Genomic DNA, 15,803 nt, shown 5'->3' with positions numbered 1-15,803 from the left:
TCACAACATCCGGGCCCCCGCGCGAAAGCGGCTCCGCGGCCGGTTGCTATGGAGACCACCTCTCTAAAGGATTCGCGGTTTCACCCGGAGGGCAGCTCCCTGGATTAGGTGGATTAGTAGATCCGGATTGATCTAGCGAACGGTTCATATTCTCTGAGGCTTTAACTGGATGTAGTAGAAAGGCCTCTCCTCTGCGCGCTCCCTGGTCGTCTTGCTATCCGCTGCCGGAGAAGACTGCGTTTGCCCAATAATAAAGAAGATACCGAGAATGACCGAGTACGACTGGGTGGGTTTGGGCAGAGGGCTGAATGTTTTTGACAGCTGGTATTCCTCGCTATAAATTTGGGCGCCACGCACCGCCACTCGCCCCACCCCCAAGAAACACTTTTCTAGACAACCACTGGGCTACACAGACGTAAATGCATCGCGCTGAGCCAGAGTTGCCTCTGGAAGTATGAAATGACTGGGGATGGTGTGCAACTGCGGCGATGGCTTTAAATGAAAAACGTACCTTGTTAATTTTACATTTTCTTTCACTACCTTGTTCAAAAAGGATAGGAGGGGAAAAAAGAATAATACAGTGCACTTGTATTCACTTTTGATGGAAACGTAGAAAGTTAAGGTTTAGGGTTAAACAAGGGTCTGTCCCCCAATGTGGCAAAAAATAAATAAATAAATAAATAAATAAATAAAAGCATTACCAAGGAGAATGATGGGTCTGAGCAGAAACAAAAAGGTGCCTCAAAATTAGACTTTGGGAGTTTTTTTTGCTTTTGGTGTTGGTATAGTTAACATCACCTGTGACAAAACATCAAAAAAAGAAAAAAACGATTTTTAACTTTACAATTACAGCTCCCATAAAGAGCATTTTTATTATCTCAATGACTTGTTCTTATTTATCTTTTAAAAATGTGTACATGTTTATAAGGAAAAAGTTTGAAAAACCCCAGTGGATTGACTTTCTCTAATTCCAGGGGAGCCTGAAAATTACATGAGTGGTCTTTACCACTAATATGATCTCTTTGTAGATTTTTAATCCTTTCAAGGCACTTTCACAGTCCAATTTTTTAAGATCTTCAATTTTAGAAGAATCATTTACACTTTTAATTAACCTTTTAATCTTTAAGTAAATAATATTTGCTGATCCTATGTGTAACCTGATAGGGCACTTAAAATAATCCTTCTATTGTTCTTTGTATAAGGCTGTTTTGTTTTTAATTGTATCTAATTTGAACTCTACATTTTAAGAATATCAGATTTGAAGAGGGTGAAACCCAAATAGGAAAACTGCAGTAACCTATGACGTAAAGTAAAAGAATGAGTATTTTAGTTCTAAGTATGTAACAATTATCCTGGAAGTCAAAAAGATTCATGGTAGACCCTAACATTTCCTGATTGTGTGGTACAAATTATGCCAACAAAGTTTATCAGTTAATTTCTCTTCTGTTTCGACTAGATTTGGTTTACTGTAATTCTAGCTTTTTGAAGAACCTCCATACTGTTTTCCAGACTGACTGCACCAGCTTGCATTTCCACCAATGGTGTAAAAGGGTTCCCCTTTCTCCATATCCTCACTAACATCTGTCATTTCCTGACTCATTAATTTAAGCCATTCTGACTGGCGTGAGGTGGTATCTCATTGTGGTTTTGATTTGTATTTCCTGATGTCGAGTGATGTGGAGCATCTTTTCATGTGTCTTTTGGCCATCTGGATGTCTTCTCTGAAAAACTGTCTGTTCATGTCTTCTGCCCATTTCTTTTTTTTTTAATTTCTTTTCATCGTAACAGTATTAATTGTTTTTGCACCACACCCAGTGCTCCATGCAATACGTGCCCTCCCTAATACCCATCACCTTGTTCCCCCAACCTCCCACCCCCTGCCCCTTCAAAACCCTCAGGTTGTTTTTCAGAGTCCATAGTCTCTGAAGGTTCACCTCCCCTTCCAATTTCCCTCAACTCCCTTCTCCTCTCCATCTCCCCATGTCCTCCATGTTATTATGCTCCACAAAGAAGTGAAACCATATGATAATTGACTGTCTCTGCTTGACTTATTTCACTCAGCATAATCTCTTCCAGTCCTGTCCATGTTGCTACAAAAGTTGGGTGTTCATCCTTTCTGATGGAGGCATAATACTCCATAGTGTGTATGGACCACATCTTCCTTATCCATTCGTCCCTTGAAGGGCATCTTGGTTCTTTCCACAGTTTGGCGACCGTGGCCATTGCTGCTATAAACATTGGGGTACAGATGGCCCTTCTTTTCACTACATCTGTATCTTTGGGGTAAATACCCAGTAGTGCAATTGCAGGGTCATAGGGAAGCTCTATTTTTGATTTTTTGAGGAATCTCCACACTGTTCTCCAAAGAGGCTGCACCAACTTGCATTCCCACCAACAGTGTAAGAGGGTTCCCCTTTCTCCACATCCCCTCCAACACATGTTGTTTCTTGTCTTGCTAATTTTGGCCATTCTAACTGGTGTAAGGTAGTATCTCAATGTGGTTTTAATTTGAATCTCCCTGATGGCTAGTGATGATGAACATTTTTTCATGTGTCTGATAGGCATTTGTATGTCTTCATTGGAGAAATGTCTGTTCATGTCTTCTGCCCATTTTTTGATATGATTATCTGTTTTGTGTGTGTTGAGTTTGAGGAGTTCTTTATAGATCCTGGATATCAATCTTTTGTCTGTACTGTCATTTGCAAATATCTTCTCCCATTCCGTGGGTTGCCTCTTTGTTTTGTTGACTGTTTCCTCTGCTGAGCAGAAGCTTTTGATCTTGATGAAGTCCCAAAAGTTCATTTTTGCTTTTGTTTCCTTTGCCTTTGGAGACATATCTTGAAAGAAGTTGCTGTGGCTGATATTGAAGAGGTTACTGCCTATGTTCTCCTCTAGGATTCTGATGGATTCCTGTCTCACGTTGAGGTCTTTTATCCATTTCGAGTTTATCTTTGTGTACAGTGTAAGAGAATGGTCTAGTTTCATTTTTCTACATATAACTGCCCAATTTTCCCAGCACCATTTATTGAAGAGACTGTCTTTTTTCCACTGTATATTTTTTCCTGTTTTGTCGAAGATTATTTGACCATAGAGTTGAGGGTCCATATCTGGGCTCTCTACTCTGTTCCACTGGTCTATGTGTCTGTTTTTATGCCAGTACTGTCTTGGTGATCACAGCTTTGTAGTAAAGCTTGAAATCATGCTGTCTTGGTGATCACAGCTTTGTAGTAAAGCTTGAAATCAGGTAACGTGATTTCTGCCCATTTCTTGATTGGATTATTTGTTCATTGGATGTTGAGTTTTATAAGTTTTGGGGTTTTTTTTTTTTTTTAGATTTTGGATACTAGCCCTTTATCTGGTAAGACATTTGCTGGTATCTTCTCCCATTCTATTGGTTGTCTTTTGGTTTTATCGACTGTTTACTTTGCTGTGCAAAAGCTTTTTATCTTGATGAAGTCCCAACAGTTCATTTTTGCTTTTGTTTCCTTTGCCTTTGGAACATTTCTATCAAAAGGTTGCTGGGGCTGCAGTCACAGAGGTTGCTGCCTGTGTTCTCTAGGATTTTGAAGGGTTCCTGTCTCACATTTAGGTCTTTCATCCATTTTGAGTCTATTTTTGTGTATGGTATAAGAAAATGGTCCAATTTCATTCTTCTGCATGTGGCTGTCCAATTTTCCCAAAACCAGTTGTTGAAGAGACTTTCTTTTTTCCTTTGGATAAAGGAAATCCTTTAAATCCTTCTGCTCTGTCGAAGATTAGTTGACCATGGACTTGAGGGTCCATTTCTGGGTTTTCTATTCTGTTCCATTGATCTATGTGTCTGTTTTTGTGCCAAAACCATACTGTCTTGATGATTACAGCTTTGTAATAGAGCTTGAAGCCCAGAATTGTGATGCCACCAGCTTTGGTCTTCTTTTTCAACATTCCTCTGGCTATTCAGAGTCTTTTATGTTCCATACAAATTTTAGGATTATTTATTCCAGCAGCTCTGTGAAAAGAGTTGATGGTATTTTGGTAGGGGTTGCATCGAATGTGTAGATTGCTCTAGGTAGCATAGACATTTTAACAATATTTGTTCCTCTAATCCATGAGCATGGAACTTTTTTCCATTTCTTTGTTTCTTCCTCAATTTCCTTCATGAGTGTTCTATAGTTTCTGAGTACAGATCCTTTGCCTCTTTGGTTAGGTTTATTCCTAGGTATCTTATGGCTTTTAGTGCAATTATAAATGGGATTGCTTCCCTAATTTCTCTTTCTTCTGTCTCATCGTTAGTATATAGAAATCCAACTAATTTCTGTACATTGATTTTATGTCCTGCCACGTTGTTGAATTCCTGTATGAGTGCTAACAATTTTGAGATGGAGCCTTTGGGTTTTCCACATAGAGTATCATGTCATCTGTGCAGAGTGAGAATTTGACTTCTTTGCTGATTTGGATGTCTTTTATTTCTTTCTTTCTTTTTTTTTTTTTTTTTTTTTTTTTTTTTTTTTTTTTTTTTTTTTTTGGTATGATTGCTGAGGCTAGGACTTCTAGTACTAGGTTGAACAATAGTGATGATAGTGTTCCTCCTGTATTCCTAACCTTAGGGGAAAAGCTCTCAGTTTTTCCGTGTTGAGATTGATATTCACTGTGGGCTTTTCATATATGGCTTTTATGATATTGAGGTATCCCTACACTGTAAAGAGTTTTAATTAAGAAAGGATGCTGTACTTTGTCAGATGTTTTTCTGCATTATTAAGAGGATCATATGGTTCTTGTCCTTTTATTAACATAGTATATCACATTGATTGATTTGCAGATGTTGAACCACCCTTGCAGCCCAGGAATAAATCCTACTTGTTTGTGGTGAATAATCCTTTTAATGCATTGTTGGATCCTATTGGCTAGGATCTTGGTGAAAATTTTGGCATCCATGTTCATTAGGGATATTGGTATGTAATTCTCCTTTTTGGTGAGATCTTTGTCTGGTTTTGGGATCAAGACAATGCTGGCCTCATACAATGAGTTTGGAAGTGTTCCTTCCATTTCTATTTTTTGAAACAGCCTCAGAAGACTAGGTATTCTAGTCTATTTAAAGGCTTCTTTAAATACTGGATAGAATTCCTCTGGGAAGCCATCTGGCCTTGTTTGTTGGGAGATTTTTTATTACTGCTTCAATTTCCTTGCTGCTTATGGATCTGTTCAGGTTTTCTATTTCTTCCTGTTTCAATTTCAGAAGGTTATATGTCTCTAGGAATGTATCCATTTCTACCAGATTGCCTAATTTGTTGGCATATAGTTGCTCTTAATATGTTCTTATAATTGTTTGTATTTCTTCAGTGTTGGTTGTGACCTTTCCTCTTTCATTCATGATTCTATTTATTTGGGTCCTTTCTCTTTTCTTTTTGATAAGCCTGGCCAGGGGTTTATCAGTCTCTCAAAGAAACAGCTCCTAGTTAAGTTGATCTATTCTACTGTTCTTTTGGTTTCTATTTCAGTGATTTCTGCTCTATTCTTTATTAATTCTCTTCTCCTGCTGGGTTTAGGCTTTCTTTGCTGTTCTTTCTCCAGCTCCTTTAGGTCTAAGGTCAGGTTGTGTATTTGAGACCTCTCTTGTTTCTTAAGAAAGGCTTGCATTGCTATATACTTCCCTCTTAGGATCACTGTTGCAGCATCCCAAAGGTTTTAAACAGTTGTTTTTTTGGTTTTTTTTTTTTGTTTTTTTTCATTTTCATTTATTTCTATGAATTTTTTAAATTCTTCTTTAATTTCCTGGTTCACTGATTCATTCTTTAGTAGGATGCTCTTTAACCTCCATGTATTTGTTTTCTTCCAAATTTCCTCTTGTGATTAAGTTCAAGTTTCAAAAGCATTGTGGTCTGAAAATATGCAGCAAATGATCCCAGTCTTTTATTACCAGGTGAGACCTGATTTGTGACTCAAATATGTGATCTGTTCTGGAGGATGTTTCATGTGTACTCAAGAAGAATGTACACTCTATTGCTTTTAGATGAAATGCTCTTAATATATCTGTGAAGTCCATTTGGTCCACTGTGTTATTCAAAGCCCTGTTTCCTTATTGATCTTCTATTTAGATGATCTGTCCATTGCAGTGAGTGGAGTGTTAAAATATGTGTAGTGTGTATATATATTCATATTTAATTTGTATATTAAAAATTGTAGTAAATTGCACCACCAGCTACCCAAGTGTTTGTCCAGAAACCTAGTCTTCATCCTTGATCTGTCCATCTTCATCACCACCCACTTTCAATCAATCGCCAGACTCTGTGAATTCTACTTCCAAAATATATTTCAAATTTGTTTACTTATTTCCCTCTCTATACCACCACCCAACTACAGATCATTGTCATCAGTTATTTGGACTGCTGTAGCTTCTTTCTACATCCATTCAAGACCCTGACAGCAGCCAAAGTAATCATAGTAAAACTTGTTACTTAATGGCATGCATCTCCTTAAAACACTTTAATAACTTTCCATTGCTTTTACCATAAAGATCCAAATTTTAAAAGAGTCAACAAGATTCTTCAGGATCTGGCCCCTGCCCCTCTATTCTCATCTCAGATTTTCACCCTAACTTACTTGACTTTGGCCATGCTGAGTTTTTCTTTATTACCATTTCTAACTTTTCCTGGCCTTGCAGTCTTAGATTCAATGACACTTCACTAGATTGGCCTTTCTTAGCCCCCATAGTAGGTTAGAACCCCCTATAAATTTTCATAAATAGCTTATATATTTTTTCTCCATAGCACTTACCACAATTATAATTACTAGATGTGTAATTATTTACTTAATGGTTATGCCCACATATCTCATTCTCTTCTCATTCTAGAATTAGGCAGTATGTCCTTTTCTAACTATGACTTCTTGCAGATCTTCTCTACGATTTACAAATGTTATATAAATTCTCATGATTCCAGTACAGCATTTAAACCTTTCTTATACATACTTTTGATAAGTTTATTTTGTCCAGATATTATGTCATTTATGAGAACTAGCCACTGCCCTCAAGAGAACAGAATTCCTGTAAAAGTGAAGTGGACATGCTAACCTTTTTGTTTTGTTTTGTTTTGTTTTCCAGGTTTATTGAGATATAATTGACATATAACAGTGTGTAAGTTTAAGATGTATTACGTGATTTCTTGTATGTATGCATTGTGAAATGATTACCACAATAAGATTAGCACATACATCACCTCACATAATTAAAGTTATTTTTGTGGTGAGAACATTTAAAATCTACTCTCTAGCAACTTTCAAGTATATAATAAAGTATTGGTAACTATACTTACCATGCTGTACATTAGATCCCTTGAACTTACTCTTCTTATAATTGGAAGTTTGTACTCATTGACCAACATCTTTCCATTTCCTCCATCCCCTGGAAATCATCGTTCTTCTGTTTCAATGGGTTTGACTTTAAAATTTTAGATTCATATATATGTGAGATTCTCGTATTCTTTGTCTGACTTAGTTCACTTAGCATAACGCCCTCCATGTTATCTGAAATGGCAGGATTTCCTTTTTTTTATGGATGATTAATACTTATGTATGTATATATACATGAGAATATAGTATACTACGTCTTTATCCATTCTTCCATTAATGGACACATAGATTGTTTCCATGTCTTTGCTATTATTGTGAATAGTGCTGCAACGAACATGGGAGTGCAGACATCCCTTTGAGATAGTGAGTTAACTTCATTTGGGCATATACCCAAAACTGGGATTGCTGGATCATATGGTAATACTAATTATAATTTTTTGAGTAATCTCCATACTGTTTTCTATAGTGACTGCACCAGTTTGCATTCCCACAAACAGTGCACAAGGGTTTCCTTTTCTTCACATCCTCGCCAACACTTGTTATTTGACACAAGCCATTCTAGTACAGGCATGAGGTTGTACCTCATTGTGGTTTTAATTTGCTTTTCTCTGATCATTAATGATGTTGAACAGTTTCTCATGTTCCTAATGGCCATTTGTCATCTTGTCTGGAAAAATGTCTATTCAGATCCTCTGCTCATTTTTAATCAGGTTATGTTTTGTTACTGCATTGTATGAATTCCTTGTATATTTTGGATACTAATCCCTTATCAATATAGTTTGCAAATATTTTCTCCCATTCTGTAGGTTGTCTCTTCATTCTGTTGACGACTACTTTTGCTGTGCAGAAGCTTTTCAGTTTGATGCAGGCTCACTTGTTATTTTTGCTTTTGTTGCTTATGCGTTTGGTGTCATATCCAAAAAATTTATGCCAAGAACATCACAGAGCTTTCCCCCTGTGTTCTTTTCTAGGAGCTTTGTGCTTTCAGGTCTTACATTTAAGTCTTTAATTCATTTTGAGTTAATTTTTGTGAGTGGTATGACAGGGTTGGTGCTAGTTTTAATTTTTTTCCCAAAATTTTATAATTGAGAATGATTTGATGTGTTTATATTTTAGGACAAGAAATGTGCTTCAGCTTCAAATTCAGGAACAGAAGTGAAACCTGAACAAGTTCCTCCTTGTGTGAATCCTGGCAATCCTGTGTTTTCATGTATGTTGGACCCAAAGACACTCTATACAGCTACCTCACTATCAAAACCTAAGATGATTATGTATAAAACCAATTCGAGTAATTATGGTGAATTTTTACCTAAGCCACAGTTTTTTCCCTGCAATTATACTCCAAGAGACCAGGTATTTTCAAACCACATCAGCGCTACTGGATTTTATCAAAATAACTCTCTAAACACTACACCTGATAGAACCAGAACCCTTGATTTTCCTAATTTTCAACGTACTCTATGAAAATATATTCCTTTGCATATTTAAGAGAAAATTACTCAAGAAAAGTGCATTTTAAATCTAAGGCTAGAATACCTAACTTGAAATATAAAAGTATTTGAATTAGTTAAAAAAATACTTTAAGAAATAAAACATTTGAACTGATACCTGAATAACAGTGACTTCTTAAATAAAAATGTGTTCAAAATAGAATAAAAAGAGACATGTTTTAGTAAATCTTGGCTTTATTTAGTACATGTTCTCCAAAAGTTGCAAAAGGCTCTCAAATTAGTGTTTTCATTTTCTTTGGGTAAATACTCAGTACTGGATTTATTAGGTCATATGGTGATTCTATTTCTAATTTTTGAGTAACTTCCACAGTGTTTTCCACAGTGGCTGTACCAGTTTGAATTCCCACAACAGTACCTGAGGGTTCCTTTTTACCCACATCCTCACCAACACTTGTTGTTTCTTGTTTCTTGGCACCAGCTATTCTGATAGGTATAAGGTAATATCTCATTGTGGTTTTGATTTGCATTTCCCTGATGATGAGTGATGTTGAGCATCTTTTTGTGGGTCTGTTGGCCATTTGTATGTTTTCTTTGGAGTTATGTCTGTTCATGTCTATTTTCAATTTTGAAATCTGGGATGGTGATACCTCCAGTTTTGTTCTTTTTCAAGAATGCTTTGGCTATTTGGGGTCTTTGTGGTTCCATACAAATTTTAGGATTGTTTGTTCTAGTTCTGTGAAAAATGCTGTTGGTATTTTTATAGAGATTGCATTAAATTCGTAGATTGCTTTGGGTAGTGGACATTTTAACAATTTGTTCTTCCTATCCATGAGCATGGGATATTTCCCACTTGTTTGTGTTATCTTCAATTTATTTCATCAATATTTTATAGTTTTCAGAATACAGGTCTTTTCTCTCTTTGGTTAGGTTTATTCCTAGGTATTTTATTATTTTTGTGCAATTGTAAATGGGATTTTTAATTTTTTATTTTTTTTAAAGATTTTATTTATTTGAGAGAGAGAGAGAGCATGAAAGGGGCGAGGGGCAGAGGGAGAAGCCGGCTCCCTGATGAGCAGAGGGCCTGATATGGGACTTGATCCTGGGACTCCAGGATCATGACCTGAGCCGAAGGCAGTTGCTTAACCAACTCAGCCACCCAGGTGCCCTGGGATTGTTTTCTTAATTTCTCTTTCTGCTACTACATTATTAATTTATAGAAATGCAACAGATTTCTGTACACTGATTTTGCATACTGCGACTCTCCTGATTGATTTATCAGTTCTAGTTTTTTTGGTGGAGTCTTTAGGGTTTTTAATATATAGTATCATGTCATCTGCATATAGTGGAAGTTTTACCTCTTCCTTACCAATTTGGATGCCTTTTGTTTCTTTTTCTTGTCTAATTGCTGTGGCTAAAATATCCAGTACTATGTTGAATGAAAATGGTGAGTAGATATCCTGTCTTGTTCCTGATCTTATGGGAAAAGCTCTCAGTTTTTCCTCATTGAAGATGATGTTAGCTCTGAGGTTTTTTTTATAGGTAACCTTTATTATATTGATGTCTCTTCCCACTAAACCTATTTTTTGAGGGTCATCATGAATGAATATTGTACCTTGTCAAATGTTTTTTTTCTGCATCTGTTAAAATGATCACATTGTTTTTATCCTTTCTCATATTGACATAATGTGTCATATTGATTGGTTTGTGAACATTGAACCACCTTTACATCCCAGGAATAAATCCCACTTGATCAGGGAGAATGATTTTTTTTAATGTATTGCTGGATTTTGTTTACTAATATTTTTTTGAGTATTTAAGCATCTATGTTCATCAGAGATCTCTCTCTCTCTCTCTCTTTTGTGTAGTGACTTTATCTGGTTTTGGTATCAGGGTAATGCTGGCTTCATAGGGTGAATTTGGAAGCTTTCCTTCCTCTTCTATTTTCTGGAATAGTTTGAGAAGAATAGTATTAACTCTTCTTTACGTGTTTGATAGAATTCACCTGTGAAGCCAGAAGTGACTCTATTTTGCACTTGTTTCTTTTTTTAACATGTTTGCTAAGCAGCTTTATGATGTGATTTATCATACATCTGCTTGTAAGGAGAGTGAATTTTCATATAACCTATCATCCCCTTAGACATGCTCACTCAATTTTTACTTATGAATTAATAGTAAGTAGGCATTCTGTTTGCTTCAGTCTCCTGAGCTTGGTTAATGTGAATCTGAAACCCAGATTCAAGAGATGGGTCAGCTCTTGATAGGTCTTTGAGAGGGAGACTGAGCCAGATCAGTTCAATAAGATAATGAAATACACTTTTGTCAGTCCTTTTGAGAGATCACTTACTAATATTTTCCCCAGATGGTATGTGTAAAAATCCTTTGCCCATGGGATGCCTGGGTGGCTCAGTCATTTAAGCATCCAACTCTTGGTTTCAGCTCAGCTCATGATCTTGGGGCCATGAGATAGAGCTCCGTGTCAGGCTCCGCACTCAGCACTTATCCCCCCTCCCCCCCACTCCCCCCACTCTTCCCCTCACTCGCTTACTCTCTCTCTCTCAAATCAATCTTTAAAAAAAACATTTTGCCCTTTTTGCCACATGGGTGAAGCTCACTGGAAAGTACTTGACTTGCTAGTGACCAGTGGTCTCTCCTTCACCAAACTCTAAGCAGGTTCCTCTAAGCCACTCTTTCAACTGGGCCTGATCCTTGGGCGTTGTCCTTAAGAGCTCAGTTGTTAGCAAGAATACTGCTAAGTTGGTTTAGCCAGAATCCCCATCATCAGTTTTTATCACTCTCAATATCTGACCAAATTCTTCATCCCCCACAATCTCCCATGATACCCAGTCAACCTTGCCTGCTTTCAGCAATAATCCTGATAATTCAGTTTAGCCAGAATCTCCCTACCGTTGATGTTTCCTTTTAGTAATTTTCTAACCACTGACAACCCCAGCCTTCAACCCAACTTGCCCTTTAACTATAAATCATCACTTGTCCATTGTCCATGCTATATTAGGAACTGACCCCAGTTCTATACTGAGGTCTCTTTTCATATACTGCAATAGTTCCCAAGTGAAATCTGTTTTTACTGCTCTACTGTCCAGCTCTAGTTTTCCTTGATTCTAGGAAACCAGGACAGGATATGTTTATACATACACACATATGTGTTTACTTTCCATTTAGCTCTTAGACAGCATTTATCTATTACTGTAATATTTTTACTTGTCAGTAAAGAGATAAAATATATAAAAGAAAAATGATACCAAACCTGGTCTGAGACAAACCATTTTTGCTTGATGTAATTCACAAACCTCTTTCTGGGAGGAAAGAAATGAGCATTCTTCATAAAATGCTTAAGCACTTTAATGAGAAAAAAACGGGTTCTGTGAATCTAGCTGACTCTCAAGTGACTATCAGTCAAAAAGCAAGTAGAATATTAGAAAATATTTTATTTTTAAATTAAATCTAACAATAATTATTTACTATTACTATAAAACATCCATAGCAAAAATGGACTAGTCATGCTCTTTCCTTTGTAATCAATATTTTGATATAGTTTTGATATTTATTCATAGCCAAATTTGTCAAAAAGTTGTCTTTATTAATAAACAGGCATACTCTGTATTTATGTATGGCAATCACACAGTAGTGGGAGATTAAATATCCCTTCAGTTTACATTTCTGTAACAGCTACGTTTAGCTTATTATCCACTTGGTATCTTGAAATCAATTTCAATCAAATAATTGACATTATGAAAAAACCTAAGGGACTACCATAAGAATTTTTTTCTTATCTTTTATTCATGGGCCTTAGTAATAATTAGCACTATTGTTTGGGAGGTATGTTTTCATCATAAAGGACATAGAAATGTTGTAGTAAGATTTCAACTCTATCACTACTTCAACTTAAGACAAAAAGTCCCTTGCAAACAATAGGAGATTGCTCAAAAGAGGTCAAGTATTTTGTGAATACAAATTTGTCTGTTGAGTAAATATAGTCCAAGACTTTATTTAGAAAATAGGGCCCAAAATATTAATAAATAACTAGTTAACACTATCCCTTCTTTCCACTAAGGATAGATCTTCTGTCCTTAGGGTAGCTATTGGTTGTAGTCTTTTTTGGGGGGTGGGTGGGTGGAGGATGCTAATAGGAAGAGCCTGAAGAAACACTAGGTTGGTTAACATATTTTGAATATCAAATTGGTATTTGACACACATGGAGACCCATCTTTATTTTGGTAATGTTTATTTTTTAAAATAACAAACCATAAGAAAAAGCAAACCTATCTTATTAGAAGGTCTATTAACCGGACAAGGCTGCTATGTAATTTATCTAAGGCTGCTTTATAAAAGTAAGTCTCAAGGTTGCTGAACTAGGATACCCTTACAAATTCAAGAAAAATATTGGTTTAAAAAAGAAGAAGAAGAATGAAGCTGTTTTATGGCCCATTTGAATGACACCAGATTACCAAATACTATAAAAACTTATTCCTAAATATTGTGTTTTGTATTTCTAAAAATCCTGTAAATATAATCAGACAATTGTGATAACTACTATATACAAAAGGGAAGCTTTTGTATATAGGTCCTGGGATCAAGCCCCACATCATTCTATGTTAACATTTGCTGTCTTTTTCTTTTTCCTGTTATACTTGAAGCTACTAGAAAACATCTCATTAGAAAACTTATCTTCACCAGATAGTATGAAATATAATCAATGCCTTGGAAAGCACTACATACAACTAAAGTCAAAAATAAGGTCTTCTTAAACAGGGTGCCTGGGTGGCTCAGTCTGTTGAGTGTCTGCCTTCACATGATCCCAGAGTTCTGGGATCAAGTCCGGAGTTGGGCTCCCTGCTCAGCAGAGAATCTGCTTCTCCCTCTCCCTTTGCCCTTACCCCCTGCTGCTCATGCTCTTCCTCTCTCACTGTCTCAAATAAATGAATAAGATCTTTAAAAAAGGGGGGGGGTTCCAAACAGTTGTTTTGCTAGGTTGAACTGGTCTACCCTCCCACAGTGGGATGGAGAAGTAAAGGTTTTGTGCTTTGAATACTAGGTGAATATCAGTACTGATTATACTAAGGTCAATCATTCAATTAAGTAGTACATTTAATTAAAAAAATTATAAACATAGTCTTCTATTTTCAAATTTTACTTTGTCAGAAATGAGTCTGTAATGTCCTAGTACTCATCACACCCAGAAATATTTTGTTAGTTATAAGGATGAGCTGATTTTAGTAACAGCAACAACAACAAAATATATATGTAATTAATCCATGTACTGAAGCAGCAAAGAATTAAATCATTCTTAGTTTGATTTACTCATTCAGAAACAATTCAAATCGAACATTTCATTTTCTATAGATTTATAATATTTTACCATCTACAGAACTAGAGAATGAAAAAAAAGTGATTCTGCACCATCAGCCGTAATATTTACAAAAATTCCTAATGCCTCCATTTATTTTTGGAAAACTTAAAACAATACCTAGTTGCTTCAGCAGTCATTAAGATTTTAGTTCTGTTCCTTGAATTATCTTCCGAATCTTCTCAGCATCATTTTGTACAATTTTATTGGATGGATCAATCTTAAGTGCAGCTTCATAATCCTGTAGGCCTATATTTATATTGCAATGATGGTCAGTAAAATTAATATTTTATAAATCCTTGTGTTATCTAGAATATATTTTTTAATAAAAAAAAACCTCTAAGAACATGGTTCAAGACAAGTATCAGATTTTAAATCAGATTATCATTTTCACAAATATGTCTCTATATAGTATTTCTTAAAAGATTGCAGAAATGTTTCAGTGATTTCAGGAATAATTATACTCATTATATTCAGGATTCAGTAAGAAGCAGTTTTTGGGTTTTTTGTATTTTTTTGTTTTTTGTTTTTGTTTTAAGCTTTTTAAATGGATTTAATCTCACCCCCAATGTGGGGCTCAAACTCATGATCCCAAGATCAAGAGTTGCACACTTTTCAGACTGAGCCATCCAGCACTCCAGAAGCGTTATTTGAAGTTCAAGTACAAATAAACTGACAGCTTAAGCTCATTAAAGCATGAAAAGACTCAATAAAACTCACTATAAAAAAGACATTTTTATTACCTCAATGAGAAAGTAATAAATGGCATCTTATTTAGAAATTCTAGATTTAGAAAAAAAAATTTGGTAGACTCAATTCATACTTTATATAATTCATAGACTACAGTTTGTGGCTTTTTCTATAATTGTCATATATACAGAATTCCTTTGAGGAAACTTAATTTAAAAGGAAAGCATTGTGGACTGTCTGTTAAATAAATATAAATGAGTCTAAGTCTTTATCAACATAAGCAGTGGGAAAATTTCTTTGAGTAAGGAAACTTGAGTTCTAAGTGCTACTTATTTGCCATGCCACTTAAGGTAAATCACGTAACTTCTCCAAGCCTCCATTTTCTCATCTTTAAAATGAAGAGTACTTTTAGCTCAAAAAGTCTATGATGCTACAATTTCTAAAGGATCTTTATATTGGGGCACCTGGCTGGCTCAGTGGGTTAAAGCCTCTGCCTTCGGCTCAGGTCATGATCTCAGGGTCCTGGGATCAAGCCCCACATCAGGCTCTCTGCTCTGCGGGGAGCCTGCTTCCTCCTCTCTCTCTGCCTGCCTCTCTGCCTACTTGTGATCTCTGTCTGTCAAATAATTAAATAAAATCTTAAAAAAAAAAAGAATGCTTTATATTATTTCATTCCTGTCCTGATAATTTTTAACTTCATGAAGCTGGTTAAGAGACTAAAAATAAAGGGTGGGGCACATAAATCTAATTGGGATGCTTTGTTTAGAAAAATCTCCTAAAAAATGTCAGAAACAAGTTTAAAAATGTAGTCAGAAATAATAAAACCTTATAGACTAGCCCATTCCCTGGTAAGGCATCATCAAGGAGTATGCCTCTAGGCCTTGAATAAAGGAAAGTTGTCTGGTCCTCTGGGTAAGGAGGCATGGGAAGAAGAGCATTAAAGTTAAAACACTAACTACTACAAAATTTTG

At 35.9% G+C, this 15,803-nt stretch overlaps 2 protein-coding genes across 2 annotated transcripts in view; one reads left to right on the top strand and one right to left on the bottom strand.

Moving 5' to 3' along the window:
* The first annotated feature begins 131 nt into the window (after positions 1–131).
* CUNH15orf65 (chromosome unknown C15orf65 homolog) lies at positions 132–9,226 on the top strand. The gene is made up of 2 exons (XM_032864911.1): positions 132–286; positions 8,443–9,226. The coding sequence occupies exons 1-2, from the start codon at positions 269–271 to the stop codon at positions 8,788–8,790; spliced, it is 366 nt and encodes a 121-aa protein (XP_032720802.1). The 5' UTR covers positions 132–268; the 3' UTR covers positions 8,791–9,226.
* Positions 9,227–14,261: 5,035 nt separating this feature from the next.
* DNAAF4 (dynein axonemal assembly factor 4) overlaps positions 14,262–15,803 on the bottom strand; it is a 51,073-nt gene continuing 49,531 nt past the window's right edge. The window contains exon 9 of the mRNA XM_032864910.1: positions 14,262–14,391. Coding sequence (XP_032720801.1) covers positions 14,282–14,391 — 110 coding nt within the window. The 3' untranslated portion in view covers positions 14,262–14,281. The remainder of the gene's footprint in view (positions 14,392–15,803) is intronic.

The sequence above is a fragment of the Lontra canadensis genome, unplaced genomic scaffold (assembly GCF_010015895.1).
Source record: "Lontra canadensis isolate GAN:19392208 unplaced genomic scaffold, GSC_riverotter_1.0 scaffold28, whole genome shotgun sequence".
Lineage (NCBI taxonomy): Eukaryota > Metazoa > Chordata > Mammalia > Carnivora > Mustelidae > Lontra > Lontra canadensis.
Note: the sequence above shows the minus strand (reverse complement) of the source record. Positions and strands in the feature narration are given on the sequence as shown.